This window comes from Scardinius erythrophthalmus, assembly GCF_964197995.2.
Source record: "Scardinius erythrophthalmus genome assembly, chromosome: 4".
NCBI classification, from domain to species: Eukaryota; Metazoa; Chordata; class Actinopteri; order Cypriniformes; family Leuciscidae; genus Scardinius; species Scardinius erythrophthalmus.
The window spans coordinates 4,249,153-4,266,237 of record NC_138224.1 but is presented as its reverse complement, the minus strand read 5'-3'; the positions used below and the strand labels follow the sequence as shown (position 1 = coordinate 4,266,237).

The 17,085-nt window shown below is 37.4% G+C and overlaps 1 protein-coding gene across 3 annotated transcripts; it reads left to right on the top strand.

The window, feature by feature from the left end:
• Positions 1-191: 191 nt before the first annotated feature.
• On the top strand, positions 192-15,626 carry LOC308689731 (B-cell receptor CD22-like). 3 transcript variants are annotated; one of them, XM_081363600.1, is made up of 12 exons: positions 192-250; positions 905-968; positions 1,096-1,464; positions 1,888-2,241; positions 2,333-2,599; positions 3,370-3,636; positions 4,854-5,120; positions 6,000-6,263; positions 11,481-11,780; positions 13,966-14,053; positions 14,611-14,695; positions 14,782-15,626. In XM_081363600.1, the coding sequence occupies exons 2-12, from the start codon at positions 914-916 to the stop codon at positions 15,097-15,099; spliced, it is 2,634 nt and encodes an 877-aa protein (XP_081219726.1). In that variant the 5' UTR covers positions 192-250; positions 905-913; the 3' UTR covers positions 15,100-15,626. The 3 variants fall into 3 exon arrangements, with proteins under 3 accessions (XP_081219726.1, XP_081219727.1, XP_081219728.1); XM_081363601.1 differs by lacking the exon at positions 3,370-3,636 and having other exon boundaries at positions 208-250; XM_081363602.1 differs by lacking the exon at positions 3,370-3,636 and having other exon boundaries at positions 212-250; positions 14,629-14,695.
• Positions 15,627-17,085: the final 1,459 nt, after the last annotated feature.

Below are 17,085 nucleotides of genomic sequence, written 5' to 3'. Positions count from 1 at the left end.
TTAGTAATTATTAAGCGTTACTGGATCTCACAAGATGTTTCAAGTAAATATAAAGAAATGTTTTTTTTAATATTATTCAATAAGCTTCATACTGATTAGCATATATTACTCAGTCAGGCTATAGTTATTTAGTTCGGCCTGAAAGGGGAAGTGGTAAAACTCTAATAGAAGTAAAGACATGTTGTTTACACACACAGATCTCCCTCTATCCAGTGTAGAAGAGTCACAGTCGCTCTTTCACTCTTCTCCGGTAAGTCATTTACACACAACACACTAAATCTTCTGTCATTTAGAGATTTTCAGTCTTTTGACACTCAGGTTGTAAAACTTGTTCAAAATGAAAGTGATTTAGAGTTTTGATTCAGAAAAAAATTATTTGTTGAATTTAATAAAAAAAATTATCATAAGTGGTTGCACACAATTAATTTTAGCTACATTTAAACAAATGCATTAAGTTGAAATAAAATTAAGTTCAACTTAATGCATTTGTTTAAATGTAGCTAAAATCAATTGTGTACAACCACTTACGAAAATTTTTTTTAATTAAATTCAACGAATCATCATGACATTTCTCTCATTAATGAAAAATAGTTTTTGGATTTATAAATAGTGTTTACACCAAAGTTTAAAAAGGAAATAACTGCTGTTAAGTTTATACACTCTTAAAAATAAAGGCGATTTTTCACAGCGATTCCATAGACGAACAATTTATGGAAACTTTCAGGGAACACTTCCTAAAAGAACCATTTTTTCTTAATATGAAGAACCTTTTAATAATCTTAAGAACATTGTTTTTTTCACTATAAAGAAGCTTTTATGGAATGGACAGATTCAATGGATGTTAAAGGTTCTTCAGTTTATTTTTAAGAGTGTATATGATTGTGTTTGTATTTTCTGTTGTAAGGTGGAGTGAATGGAAATGATGGAAATATCTGTGACGTTCCTCCTCACTGGATGTCTGATACAAGGTTTCATTCTTATAGATTATTCCTCTGCTGAATTAATATTCTGAGATAATTTCCATATGAATAAGTGCAGCAGTTTATTCTGCATATAAACTCTGTGTGATCAGTTCCTCTTGTCTGTGTGTTTTAGGAGTGTTATGTGTTTATAATATCAGTCTGCCGAATAAAGTAGAAGCTCTACAAGGATCCTGTGTTTTCATACCCTGCACATTTGATGTTGATCAACAATATGTAACAGAACTCACTGAAGATTCAAAGAGAATATGGCAAAAAGACAGAAACACTAACCCTCTCACTGTAGTGTTTGACTCCAGTAGCCCCGACACTGGACTATTAAAAGGAGAAATATTTGGCACTCCTACAGAGAAAAACTGCACCACCCGCTTCGATAATGTCGGTCAGAGTGATAATGGGTCGTATTACTTCAGAGTTGAAAGCAGCGGAAAACTGAAATATAGCTACTACAAACCTGAATACAAAGTTGAAATTGCTGTCATAGGTGAGTGTCATATTGTTCATGCTGCTTCTATATTAATGTAAGTGTGGCATTAGTAACTGTGATTGTGCGAAGCTTCTGGTGACACCAGTTATTAACTTGTACAAAAACTGTCTGTTATGCTGCTTTATATTGCAAACTAATAATTGTTATCATATTATTTTGATTTATTATCATAAACACTGGTTTGTAGTGCAATTAGTTTTACCAGTTACTGCAGTTATTCTTCTAATCATTTACTAATATGCGGCTTATGAATCAGAAGTCTCGCACATTCACAGAAAATACCTTATGTCTGCGATGCAAAATGAGTTGGATAATGTTACTGGACATAAATAATAAATAAATCAACTACTGTACAATATGTGCCTTCATTATTGGATATGATAATCCTATAATGTTTGACTGTATCTCTATGTGTTGTAGAGTCTCCACCCGAACCCACAGTGAGTCTGTTTAAGGATCAGCAGAAGGTGAAGGAGGTGACGGAGGTGAAGAACGTGACGGAGGTGATGGAGGGAAGCTCTGTGATTCTGCGCTGCTCGACTAAGATCTTCTGTTCCTCTCGTCCAGCAAATCTCACATGGAGCTCGTCTCCTGAACACCTCCTCAACGAGAGAGTCACACAACATCAGCGTCAGGAGCAAACTGAGCTCATCTCTGATCTGATCTTCACTGTAACTCACCGTCATCATTTAGCCAATTTCACCTGCACTGTAACACACCAGCTTCAGGAGCAGATCACAAAACACAACAAGTCCCGTACGCTACGTGTTCAGTGTAAGACGTATTTCAATCAATTCTGACTGATTATCTAGAATTAGAGCTGTACATCGTAACATAATTGTTGAATGTTTTTCTCCTCCATTAGATGGTCCTAAAAACACATCTGCGCATGTAAGTGCATCTGGTTTTGTTCTGGAGGGCCGTTCAGTGACTCTGAGCTGCAGCAGTGATGCAAACCCACCGGTGCTCAACTACACCTGGTACAGAGACACTGAAGAACCACTGAAACCAGTGCAGAGCGGACAGAACCTGACCATCAGCAACACCGACCCGACACACAGCGGACGATACGTCTGTACAGCTCAGAACGAACACGGCGCTCAGAACGCATCAGTGATGCTGGACGTCCAGTGTGAGTATCAAGAGGTTCTTCTAATTTACTCACAGTCATTACAATATCAGACTTCAGATTTCAGACTTTATACACACATATATACTAGAAGTATAAAATATTGCATATCATTTATTTTATATGCAGAGAAAGAGAGAGAGAGGGATAGTGTAAATAAATACACAAAATATAAATTATACATATTATATTAAACTCATTTTTTATATATTTTTTAAATATAAAAACTTCACTTTAAATATTTGAAAGTAAAGATACAGTGAAGGTTTTATATCACAGTTTTTTTATACATACATTTTAATGTTAATGTCAACAATAAAAGTATTTAATGCATAAAATACAATATTAAATAATGTTATTATATATATATTTATATTTATTATTATTTTTTTAAACATAATATATAAAACCTTCACTGTTAATTAATTTAATTCCAAATATTTAAGGTCAGTTGTTTTGCACAGAGTAGCATTATCAACCGTTAATATAAATGATTTTCGCTTAAACAGTTGTTTCAAGCTTTACTGTAAATGTACAATGAACGACAAGAACTAAATGCAAATATAATAAACATGACTTTGTAGTTATTTAACCTGCTGATAGTGGACCCTTTTTACATGGATGAGAAAATGTGTACTTTTTAAAAAGCATTTTTATTTGTCACTAATTCCTTCCCATACTTACATTAGTGTTATTTCTTAGCATTAATGACTTTACAATTATAACAAAAAAATAAAAAAAATGATAGCCTACATTTTTTTCATCTCCATTAGATGCTCCTAAAAACACATCCGCGCATGTAAGTGCATCTGGTTTTGTTCTGGAGGGACGTTCAGTGACTCTGAGCTGCAGCAGTGATGCAAACCCACCGGTGCTCAACTACACCTGGTACAGAGACACTGAAGAACCACTGAAACCAGTGCAGAGTGGACAGAACCTGACCATCAGCAACACCGACCCGACACACAGCGGACGATACGTCTGTACAGCTCAGAACGAACACGGCGCTCAGAACGCATCAGTGATGCTGGACGTCCAGTGTGAGTATCAAGAGGCTCTTCTAATTTACTCACAGTCATTACTATATCAGACTTCAGATTTCAGACTTTATACATACATATACTACAAGTATAAAATATTGCATATAATTTATTTTATATGCAGAAAAAGAGAGAGAAGAATAGTGTAAATAAATACACAAAATATAAATTATACATATTATATTAAAATTATTTTATATATATTTTTAAATATAAAAACAATAACTATAAAAACAACCGCTACTATAAATGATCTTTGCTTAAACAGTTTTTTCAACCTTTACTAGACTTGTAAATGTACAGTGAACGACAAGAACTAAATGCAAATATAATAAAACATGACTTTGTAGTCATTTAACCTGCTAACAGCGGACCCTTTTTACATGGATGAGAAAATGTGTACGATTTAAAAGGGGTGGTATAATGCCCTTTTCACAAGATGTAAATAAATCTCTGATGTCCCCAGAGTGTGTATGTGAAGTTTTAGCTCAAAATACCCCACAGATATTTTTATAAAGCATGTTACAATTATCAATTTTTGAGGGTGAGCAAAAACGCACTGTTTTGTGTCTGTTCCTTTAAATGCAAATGAGCTGCTGCTCCCGGCACAGGGGGCGGAGCTTCAACAGCTTGCACTCACACAAACATGCACTGAAAATTTCAAAAACTTTCAGCCATTTATGTTTAAACCAGATTCAGACAATGATGGAGAGACTCAAGAAGAAGTGACAACATGTAAAATGCAACAGGACATTTCTGAATGTTTAGTTGATGAATTTATGTAGCTGATGTGGAGTTAACTTCTAGTTATTGATTAGCATATTCTGTCTTGATAATCTATAAATCGTGTTCAGGGGGCGGGGTTTATGTAAATTTTAGTGTTAGTGATGTCACTAACCCGGGAGGAATGTTGTGTAGTCTCTACCAGCCGTTTCTTGTAGTCCTTAAAAAACTATTTCTTTAAAAGCAAATATCTCCCTTTGCTTTGAACTTTGAGTGTTGTCACTTTGCAGTGTTGTTTATGCTCAAACAGCAACATTACACACTACACTAACTAAAGTTAGAAAAGTGAAATAATCAACCACCTCTTTCAAAAGCATTTTTATTTGTCAGTAATTCCTTCCCATACTTACATTAGTCTTATTTCATCGCATTAATGACATAACAATTATTAAAAATATTTTTTTGATGGCCTAAATGTTTTTCTTCTCCATTAGATGCTCCTAAAAACACATCTGCGCATGTAAGTGCATCTGGTTTTGTTCTGGAGGGCCGTTCAGTGACTCTGAGCTGCAGCAGTGATGCAAACCCACCGGTGCTCAACTACACCTGGTACACAGACACTGAAGAACCACTGAAACCAGTGCAGAGCGGACAGAACCTGACCATCAGCAACACCGACCCAACACACAGCGGACGATACGTCTGTACAGCTCAGAACCAACACGGCGCTCAGAACGCATCAGTGATGCTGGACGTCCAGTGTGAGTATCAAGAGGCTCTTCTAATTTACTCACAGTCATTACTATATAAGACTTCAGATTTCAGACTTAAAAGCTAAATAAAAAATAAATAAATAAAAATACAATTAAATCAAATATATACATTATATTTTAATGCATATATTTTAAATATATTTCATATTTTTAACACATTTAAAAATACTTTCAGTAAATGTCTTTACTATTATTTGTGGAAGATTGTCATAATGCTATCGACTGTGACAGCCTGAATTCTGCTGGACGTCCGTTGTGAATGTTTGGCAATCGCTATTATCAATCAGTTACTCACATTCAAGAGGACTGAATTAATTGATTTGATATACTCAATGCTCAAAAAAATTTTTATAAAATGTTATTTTGATTAGGATTTAATGTGCAAACCCTAACATTAATGATCCAAGTAATGAGGCCTGTCTGTAGATACTGACGTTTTTGAACATCACTGAACTGCAAATTTATGTTCAGTGTCAGTGGGTTTTGATTTATTCCCAGATGTGCTTCAGTTGCTCACAGAGCAGCTGTTCTCAGTTCAGACTAACACACTGTCCAGTCGACAAATGAAAAACAGTCCTATCATGTTTACTACAAATTCTCATCATATAGTCTTGATTTGCTTTAGCACAGTAGCTAATTAAAACCATTGCACAGCTAGTGTAAAGCGAACAACGTAAGAGGTGAAATACAGACACATGGTGTTTTGTCGGTTATTTTATATTGTGTTCGTCTAGATGTTTGCACACATGCTTCAACATACTGCCTACATCTGAAACTTGTAAAATAACAAGGTTTAAACATACAGCTATTCAGTTACTAACTGAGATCTTGAACTGCTACACTACACTACACATCTTTTTTCCTCAGATGCCCCAAAAAACACATCGCTGTCATTCTTTCCCTCCGGCTCTATGATGGAGGGCCATCCAGTGACTCTGACCTGCAGCACTGATGCAAAACCAGCGGTGCTCAACTTCACCTGGTACAAAGAGACCGGATCTCAGCTTGAGCTCCTCCAGACCGGATTTCATACCTATGTTGTGTCTAACCCTACACACTCCACACGGTATCGCTGTACAGCTCAAAACCAGCATGGCCAACACAACGCAACAATTGAACTGGATGCTCAGTGTGAGTACAAAGAAAAATTACTGCACTGTTATATTCACTCATTTAATCTGATCCCTTACAGCAAAAGCATAACATTGCATTTGGATGCAAAGTGCAATGTTTATGGTGAAAATAAACATGTATTGAGATTAAAAAGGTGAATTTTACCATAAAAGCATGTGATGATACGGTTTAACACAGTCATAATATGACTTTCAGCACTAAAAAGACACTATTGAAGAGTTGCAAAAACCACAAAACCATGTTTAAATGACTTCAATTTGATGTATAGCTTATGGTAAAGACTATTTGATCAAATAAACTACACAGTGGTTTAATATCTTGTATGAAGAATGCATACTGACATTCGCCAAAAAAAAAAAAAAAAAAAAAAAAAAAAAAAACTTATGACAGGCTGACAGTGACCAACAATACAGTAAGTTGCAGTTCAGTTGCATGCTAGAAATGCTGTTAAATGTGTGTAACACTTTTGCATGGGTGTTTTCTTCATATACAGAAAATGTATATGGAAAGACCACAGGAGATTTGGTTCCCCTACAGAGCTGTTCAAGTTTTGAAATGCAACACTTTTTAATATGAAACCTTTGTGAAACTGCACTGAAGCAAGTGAAATTGCATGAAGCTGTCAACTTTTTTTATAATACTAATGCAATGTGATTAAATGTAAGAAAAAAAAAAAAATTCTGGTAACCGACATCTCAAGTTCTCTAAAATTCCTTGAACATCAAGTCAATTGCTGTTTGTTACAGTAATGCGAAAATATGCTTAGATGAGTAATACAAGACGTCACGGTACAGAACATGGAGGAAAAAAAAGTTCCTTATACCAGTACAAACATTTACACATCTCTAAAATGATGTTTTATTTACAAAGTTCGGGAGGAGCACGTTCAGATAATTAAACCTAATTAAACACGAGTGGACCACACTGTTAATCAACCCAATAAATGAGGTAAGAGGTGTATACTGCAAGCTTACCTCTGTTCGTTGACAGTTTAACAGCATCCCTCCAACACCCCATCTCCTCGCTTCTAGTCCTGAATACTCTTACAACAACGGGGGAGTACTCTGGGTTCGGGCAAAATTTCCGAGCTCGGAGCCCTCCCCCGGACAGCACGCCAAATACGCATAATCTTTACTCTGTTTAATTGATGTAAGGGTGAACTCGTGAAATTGTACTTCTGTTAAAAGATGTGTAAAAAAAAAAAAAAAAAAGTGCCAGATTCACACTTTACATAGTAATACATGCAAAGACTCAAAGCAGAGCGGCAAGTATATTGCTTGCATGTATTATAAGTGTACAGTTTGAAGTAAAGGGATAGTTTACACAAAAATGAAAATTCTGTCATTTATCATTTGTCATCCAAAACCTGTATGACTTTTTTGAGAGAGATATTGTCTCAGTGTTTTTCTCTTCTTTTCAATGGGGTCCAATGTTATTTTGTTCCCAACGTTCTTCAAAATATCTACTTTTGTGTTACATGCATGAAAGAAAGTCATACAGGTTTGGTGACAGAATGTTCATTTTTGACACTTTTTACAATTGAATACTACTTTGTAAAGCCCTGTTTACACAGCACAACACTTATGCGCATAAGTGACATGATACCATTCATTTCAATGGAGAGCTACCGATTTCCAGCAACACAAGCGACTGACCATTGGCAACAGAATGCAGGCGTTTCTAACAGCTGCGCGATTAATTGTTAAAAGATCACGATCTCGATTCAAACACCCATGCAATTTTATTCCTGAATGACAGCGATTCAGCTATATGTCTATTAAACCTTTAACAAGTACGATCACAGCGAACATTCAGATCTGCGTTGGTGGAGAGAGCAGTTGTGATGTATAAATATGAAACAGCTTCACAAACAGTCTTTTCAACCACACAGTATTGTTATTTTATATTGTGTTGCATTAATTTAAATGATCATAGAAGTACTGGGATAAATGTTTATAGTTTGGATATAAACACCTATGTCTGCAGTAGCGATCAAAATACAGTAAATCACCTTGTGAATGTAACTTGATGCTTCAAATAAAGATTGTATCAATTCAATTGTTACACAGGCGACAAGTGACTTTTAAAAAAAATTTCCGTCATTAAATCATTCATTCAAGAGATTTGTTCAAAAACGCTGATTCATCCAGTAATGAAACAAGTGAATTCCTTGAGCGAGTCGTTGAATCATTCATTCAACCTGACTTAAAAAAAAAATAAAAAAATAAAAAAATAATAATCTTTATAGACCCTTTTACAGTTGGAAAACATGGCGACGTATTTGTGTGGGCGGGGCTTAGCTGGAGGCAGAAAGATCCCTCTGGCCGCTTCACTAACGCTAGTTTGCAAGTTTTGTTAGCTTGTTTTTTAACAATGACTGTAGAAAATCTGATTTTGTCTTAATGTGCAAGGTCACTCACTGTCCAGGACCGCGATTGTTATTTGCAAAAGTTCATTTTAACGGACGGAACCAGATGACCGTACACGCTCGGTCAATGGACGATCTGACAGGATTAACGTTAACGCTACCTTCGGTTGAGTGGCCTGACTTCTACACCTACCCGATAGAGAAACCGAGGGTAAAGAGAAAATTCTTACCCGGGGTTATGAAACCCTGCTCGGGAACAGGAGTAGCACTGCTAATTTGGCGTCAAGCATTTCACCCGTGGGGACATTGATCTTTTTTGAAAGTGGGTCATATATGTAGTCGAAATGTATTAAATTTTTTTAATTTGCTGCCTTTTCGTAAAAATAGTCATAGTTATGACTAAACTGCATAGTTATGACAGAAAGTAACTTTAGGGCGCATTTGTATGGAAAACCACAACTCCCACAATGCAACACATTTGCACAGCTCCACAAGCCACTCCCATTAATCCAGAACACCGCCTATGAGAAATCCGCCTATCAGAGAAAGCACTAGGCTAGCTACCGCTTGAGTTTGAAATTCATTTCACATAAAAAAAAAATTTTGTTTGGCGAACTCTATTGAATTATTATTGAATTATTCCTTGTTACTATTTATTTTGAAATGGTGAACTATTGCATGGTACCGGGATGTTCAGTCCCCCGACACCCACCCGAAATAAAATCAGTTTAGCCAATCACATTAGACACAATTACAAAAATGTTTATTGCCAGGTCATACAGAAGTTATTACACGACAATTAACACAAGGACAACTTCAGCCGAAGCTGTCAAAAGACAAGTAGCCGACATGAAGAACATGGCTAACGTTACCACAAAACTGAGTAGCCTTATAACATTTTACCAATCGAACAGACGCGGCTACAACACTATTCTGCCACGCAATTTCGTCTAGCCTACATCTGACAATTTTGGGTTCAAACACGCCCTGCACACCACACACTTAAAGGGTAAGTTCGGTATTTTACACTTAAAGCCCTGTTTACAGATCGTTTCTGATGAAATAGAACGGTTAAGATTAAAATTTGGACACATGCTCCTGTCCCGAGAATTTTAGGTTTATTTCGCTTTCCCCCCCACCCCCACAATGGTTGTCTAGGTGCACTGGAACATTCCTTCCTAAAACACATTAAACTTTCGTTTACAAAGACGTGAAACTCACCGAGTGGTCAGGAGTGTTCACTGATATGCTCACTCAAAAATCGCTGAAAAAGATGCATTCCACAGTTATCTGCGTGCTTCCTCCGCGATGAAGTTCCACATTTGCGGCTATAATCCAACACGAAAATGCATGCAGCAAAGCCTTTCACAATATTTTCTTCAGAAACTCCAAATTTCTCCCACACACTAGACTTGATTTTTGATGACATATTGTCGACAACTTTACAATCTCCACTAGCTATTCTTTTCTTCAACTCCTCAGCATCCATCTCAATGACTGCAAGCAGATCGCGCGCGCGGTTATGAGGAATTTTTAAAAGTGAAAGTAGCCCTAGGTAACGTTATAGATTCCTCGGAGGGCATAGCGCGTGGGCACAAATAAACTGATGTGGATTTTAAATTATTTTATCAACTTAAAATACAGTCATATATTTGTAGATGTGTTCCTAAAAACATGCATATATTTTTACGCCTGCATGTGATTGTTTTAAACCCGTGTTTAGGCCCGTGTTTCTCCCGTGTCCGACCCGACCCGCACCCGTATCCGACACAGTTGGATATTTTTCACCTGTTTGAGCAAAATTTGCGGATCACCCGTCCCATGCAGGACTCTAAGCCCAGGCTCCTCGTCGCGACAGGCAGGTCTCCTGCCTTGGCTGCAGCCGCCGCCTCCTGTTCCACCATCAGCCTCAGCTGCTCTTCACTATATTGCGGCTCGTACAGATAGCCACGAACATCTGTTTCGAGCAACAGACTTTCAAAATCCTCTTCTTCCATATCATGTGTAGCTCCTTCAGCCATTCTCGTAAATTCCCATCTGACTCCATAAGCGTTTATAAGTTTAGTCCCACCCACTGATCTGTAATAGGCCTGCAGGGTGAGTGGGTCCCACCCCCTGGAATAATGAGGAGCTAGTGTTTGTAGTCTCATACACTATTCAATGAAATGTGACTTCCTGCTTATTATGACGCAAAATGACGATTTTTACGTCATTATAAGCAGGAAGTGAAACACTTAAATTCTTATTTCTCCCATCTCAATGGGTGAAGTGTCCCTTTAATCCCGCATTGCGTTGCAACCAGTGCATTGTGAAATGATCTGTGTCAGAATGTTACGGCTAAACACTTAGCAACAAACAGCTAATTGCGAGGCTCATAAGCACATGCTTTGAACAGTGATGGGCGTTGTATAAATAGTAGTTTAGCGTTTGAAGGGAAATTGTCAAATGGTGACAGAAAACGTGACAATTGATGTGAAGAAGAGACCATATCATTCTTACCTTTATAGTCCGAAAAGCCCATTCATTATAAACTTGATAGTTCAGTCGATGAGGATGTGCAGTGTGGCTGAATGGTAAATATGCAAATAAGAACATTTATGGTTTAGGAATGTGTTTCTAAATACTCAGGAATAAATGTTAACCCCAATGTGAAACGTGAAGCAATATAACCAAGAATTCTGTTAACACGGTTTTTAGTGTGACCCAGAGTTAACTATATTTCAAGTGTGAAAAGCCCGAGTGAGATGTTCAGCAGTTTTTCTTAAGTGAAACAGGTCCTCAAGCTGTTTTATTTTGCTCAGATCCTACACAGAAACTACAGTTTATGATCTTATTGTCTCTTTCAGTTGCGCCCAAAATCTCCAGCTCTTGTAACAAAAGCAACATAATCACGTGTGTCTGTGAGGCTCATGGGAATCCCTCGCCTAAACTAGAGTGGCGTCGATCTGGAAATGTTCTCACCAATTCTACAAACACGTTCATCAGGAATGAAACTTTAGGAAGCACAAGTTTGAAGAGCATCCTGACCATCAATCAGCCTCTCACAGACACGGAAGTCCTGCAGTGTTTCAGTGCAAACACTCTCGGCACCGCCAGCGCCAGCCAACGGTTTCATCCCGTCACACGGACGTCCGGGACAGAGACACGTGAGATTCGCTTCTCTGACATGCACAACAACAGCTTTATCTGATCAACAAGAATGATCACAAATGAGATCTCTAGAATATCTTAACCCTTCTGAAAAAGAAGTGTACTTAATTTGAATTTAATGTGCGCTTGCAGTGTACTTCAAATCTTAAAAGTATACACTCTTAGAAGAAAAGTTTCTGTAAGGTGCTTCATATATAGAATCTTTTAGGGATGATTTTATGGATTTAGTTGTCCTTAATTTGTTTTGATTATTTTTTTATTTTAATTACATTTTATTAATTAAACAGCTCATACTTAATCAGTAGAAAAAAACAAAGTGCTGTACACTTTCACCATATTTCAAAGACAATAGAAGTAATTGAGAAATTAAAAAAGAACTCTATGTTTGGCTAATTGAATTTAATATAAATGTAAAACCGCCACAGGCCAATCGTGGCTTAGCAACCTTAACTAGGCGCGGGAGGTCTGGCAAGCTTTTGAGCGAGGGAAACATGCCGAAGCGTTGTGCGTATGGATTGTGCAAATCAGATACCCGGTATCGTAAAAGTTTGGACGGGGTGGTGGATTTTGTTTCCTTCCCGGAACCTAAAACCCAAGGGGAGAAATGCCGGGCATCATCTTCATTTATATAGCGCTTTTAACAATGTAGATTGTTCCAAAGCAGCTTTACATTGATAATAGGAAATTAAAGTAAAGTGTTTTGGCTTTATAGCAGCTCTAGAATAAAGTTATTGTCCAGCTCGTGGATCAAGCAGTGTGATTAAAGGCAAGACGGAGGCTCACAGACATAATTTAACGTTACTTAAAAATATATTTCAGCATTTTGTTAATTGACCGCCAAACTAGTAACGTTACCCCACCCCAATCCGATCGCGACTCTCCCGGTGTCTAGTAAAAGTAAAAGGTAGTTAGTAAAAGGAGGGAACATCAGGGGGCTTGCCGGAGATCTCCAAGGAAAAGGTTGGTATGCAAACTTAATCAGTTCATAACAGTAAGTTAATCACTTACATGACCCACGACGTGTGAGCAGTAGCTTGGCGCACTACAAATTTAAGTGGGAGATCGTTATCATTGCAAAGTGGTCAGGCTAATTTCTTGTGTTTATTCCACAATACTTATGGATAAGCTGTTTGATTTATAAATATTAGAATCTTTTCAAATTTCACTTACGCTGCTGTGCATGCACATAGCTGTTCCTGAATTTGTGTGTTTCCCATTTGAATGATCAGCGTACAAGGCGGCTACTGCTTGCGCTGGGACCTAACGTTATATGCTTTAGCTTAAATTTTGATTAAATTATTCTCTAATCGTTTGCATATTATGTCGTGGATATAGCCCTCGAATGCATACTGCAGTCTTGCTCTCTCATATTTTCACCTGTTCGCCAAAAATTACTAATTATCTCCTTAGGAATGTCTGAAACCGGTGCATACATACTGTAATAGACGTGCCAGACGCAAAAGCTTGACAGGCGTAGCAACAGTAACTAAGGAGGGAGGGGCTTAGCGAAGGGTCAATTATGTGTCTGAAAACATTACCTTCAGTTCACACTTAAATATTACATTTTTCTCTTACTTTTTTTTATTTTTATTCCCCTTCTTTTCCACAGGGGAATTATTTCTCCAAGAGATCAAATGGAGACCAAATGGAAACTTTTCTCCAGAGAAATGTGCTCATATTTGCCAAGACACTAAAGTCTGTAATCAAATATCAGATCTCAGTATGAACTTGAATCGAATCTATGATCAAATGATCTGAGCTGCTCTTCACATTCATTTTTATCACTCATGAGAAACATTTTAGACACTTAAATGATCTAATTTAAGAGTCCTGAGCTATAAATGATGTTTTATAAACAAAGTTCGAGAGGAGCACGTTCAGATAATTCAATCCAATCTACTTGTCATCAAACAATTACGTCTTCCCTAATCAGCATGACAAGAAGTATATATATATCCACTCTGTCAACTCACCTAACATTCCTTGACAGTTTTTCAGCATCCCTCCACCACCCCAACTCCTCACTCGTGAAGGGGAGTACTCTGGGTTCGGGCCGAATACCGAGCCCGGAGCCCTCTCCTCGGACAGCACGCCAAATACGCTTTTTATTCCATCTGACCTATTTGTAAGTGTGAACTCGTGAAAAGACCAACCTCTGAGCAATAAAACACTGCTTTCCAGGTTTCCATCACCCGTCTGTGCTGCTCGGAGCTGCTGTCGGTGCATTAGCGATGATGATCTTGTGCATCATAGCAGTCTACAATGAACGGTGGGTACATCATACAAACATGATTATCACAGAACTGGTCCAATATATAATGAGCTGAGGCTAAACTATAGATGATTACAGAGATTTTTTCGGCTATTCTGGTAAACGTGTTAAAAAGTTTCACTCCAAAATATGCTTGTCTTGTTTTCCAGTACAAATATCTAAACGTTCTTAAATCAAGATACTTTTACTTGAGAAGCAAAATGTCTTCAGATATTAAGTCTTGTTTTCAGAAAAATGCCAATGGGTTCAGAGAAATACACTTTTTTAACCCCATTGGCAAATATTTGTTCTTGTTTTAAACAATCTTAATTTTGATAGATTTTTCAGAAAACAAGACTTTTATATGCCACTTTGCTTCTCAAGTAAATGTGTCTTAATTTCATATATTTGTACTGGAAAACAAGACAAAAATACAGAAGAACATCATTTGAAGCCAAATAAACAGTTAGATCACATTGATTTGATGAGACTTTTACTTTACTAGCCTCATCACAAGACGGATTTGTGATTCTGACTGACATATTATATCAGAAATCTAATCTATTTTTTGATAGCCTAAAAACATTTTTCAGAAGAAGGAATCCCAAACCTTCAAGAACCAGACAAGTAGACGCATCTGGACTCATACTGTCTCAAATAGTGAGTTAAACACACTCACACTATTCATTTTCAAAGACATCACAAACGGACATTCATCTGATTCTGCTGTGTTTCTGCTCCATCAGGCCACGGATTCCCATGGAGACGGCGAGTGTGTTTACGGGAATAATGACATGCTGTCAGCCGTTACACCAAGATCACCAGAATCTCTTCATTATTCCACCATCGACTTCCCGAACGCAGAGCCGCCGTCAGGAGAGATCAGGGGCGCCTCCTCACTGACCGAGGAATATGCTGAGGTCTGTCATCATTCTGCAGGAGACGCAGCATCTGCGACCGACCTCAAGGAAGACCAAAGCCCACAAGATAGTAGGGCGAAGATCCCGGATGTGTCATCAGAAGACACGATTTATGAAAACATGACCTGTCGCTTGTTTGTTTAAAGACAGAAAAGGAACAGTTGCACTTTGTCCAAAATCGAATTATTCCCTGCTATACAGTATGCGAAAAAGTAGTATCATGAACACTTTATTATCCCAATTAGGCCCCGGGAGAGGAGTTGTGAATGGCAGTGAAGCGACGCAGCTGACACTGTAGGTCACATGACCTGATTGTCACGGTTCAGGAATCCACTGTCTCTCTCTTGTGTGTTTGTGTGTTTGTGTGTGTGTGTGTGTGTGTGTGTGTGTGTGTGTGTGTGTGTGTGCGTGGTATCCAATCTCAGGTTGATTGTTAGCACCAGCTGTAATCACTTCCCTTTCCCTTTATATGTTCAGTGATCACTGTCTCATGTTGTCAGATCGTTGTGGCTTCGTTTGGATTGTTTGTTCCCTGGATTCCTGAGCACACTGATCACCGCACACCATCACTGGGTTGCCCGTCGAAGTCCCTGCATCATATTTCACCTGAGTGTTTGTCCTCTGAACTGTTGTCTTATACTACTGAAAACTAATAAACAGTTTTTACTTGCATTTTGCATCCGTCTCTATCATTACACTGATAGTACCAACTCGGACAGAATGCAATTTCACCGTTGGTCAGTGCAGATGTTGTGGAACATTAAAGGCCTGTTTAGACCGATAACTATAACGGCACAAAAAATTATATTTTTGAAAGTATTTTTTTCTTTTCAGCTGATGAACGATAAAAAACATTGACAGCCAATCAGAATCCATCCTGCTGTAAAGAGCTCGAGCATTTAAAGCAGTAGACAACAAAACTGCAGAGCGCACTTATAATAAACAGAACGATATTGTTCGTTGGTGTGACTGTGGACGATAATATTGTTATGATTTTATAGTTATCATTCTTGGTGTGAACGAGCCTTTAGAATGAACCGAAACCTTAAAATCTTTATGCATAACTCAAACACCACAAATGGATTTTTCGAGCAAATTTTCACCAATAAATTGCAATTCTATCATTCCAAACCTGTAGGACTTTCTTTCTTCTGTTGAACATAAAAGAAGATAATGTGAAAAATGTTCAAGTGTTTTTTTTCCCCTCAGTGTTAATGGGGTCCAATGATGTTTTTGGTTGCCAATGTTCTCCAAAATATCTTCTTTTACGAACTATCCATATACTATATGAATGAACTAACATTATGATGGACAGATATTAGCTACTTTATGGCAAATTACTTGAAATAATCTGTAACACTTAAAGTCCCCTGTATTTTATCGCTTAAAACTCATCTTTGATCACCAAAATTACATATTTAAAAGTTTTTTCTTTTCTTTAAAATGCCTTAAAATAGTTTGAATATAACTCTACACCCTTGACTCATTTAGTATAGGTGGTTCTATGAATATGCAAATTACCCCCCCCCCCCACACACACACACACACACACACACACACACACACACACTCACTCACAGCAGCTCAGAGATCCACTCGTTGGCCTGATTGGTTACAAGTTTGTGACGTCAGAAACACCAGCGAATTCAAACTGTGTTTTTGAGACTGTCTTTGGTTCATTGCAGTTTTAAGGAGAAAATACTCAGCAATGGTGTTGACTAATGCATTTGTACATGGTTTGTCTCCAAACCACATAGACATATAAACAACATTAAAAGCTTGATTTGTTAACATTTGTTAACGTTAGGTAATGCAAAATTTGTTTAGTAAATGTTGAAATTAACATTAACTAATATTAACAAAGCATTCGTTCGTTCGTGTTTACTAATGATAACAAGTGAAAACTTACTCTAAAGTAGGCATGTATCAAATTTTCATGCTGCGATTAATTGATTGAGCTTTTATCACGGTATACGTTATTATCACAATATTTTAATTGCTCAAGAGAAACGGATGGATTGGGCGGGGGGATGTAGAAAAAAAACAACTTGCATCACAATAGGTGTAATTGTGATTGTCAAAACATTTGGTAACTAAACAGAATTTTACACAATTTTCACGATTTCAATT

Bases quoted from the DNA above. Each gene is read 5' to 3' on its own strand.
- LOC308689731 (XM_081363600.1), top strand. From the start codon at position 914: ATGGAAATGATGGAAATATCTGTGACGTTCCTCCTCACTGGATGTCTG. The intron at 969-1,095 runs GTTTCATTCTTA...TGTGTGTTTTAG, and splicing joins CACTGGATGTCTGATACAAG to GAGTGTTATGTGTTTATAAT. The intron at 14,054-14,610 runs GTGGGTACATCA...ATTTTTTGATAG, and splicing joins ATAGCAGTCTACAATGAACG to CCTAAAAACATTTTTCAGAA.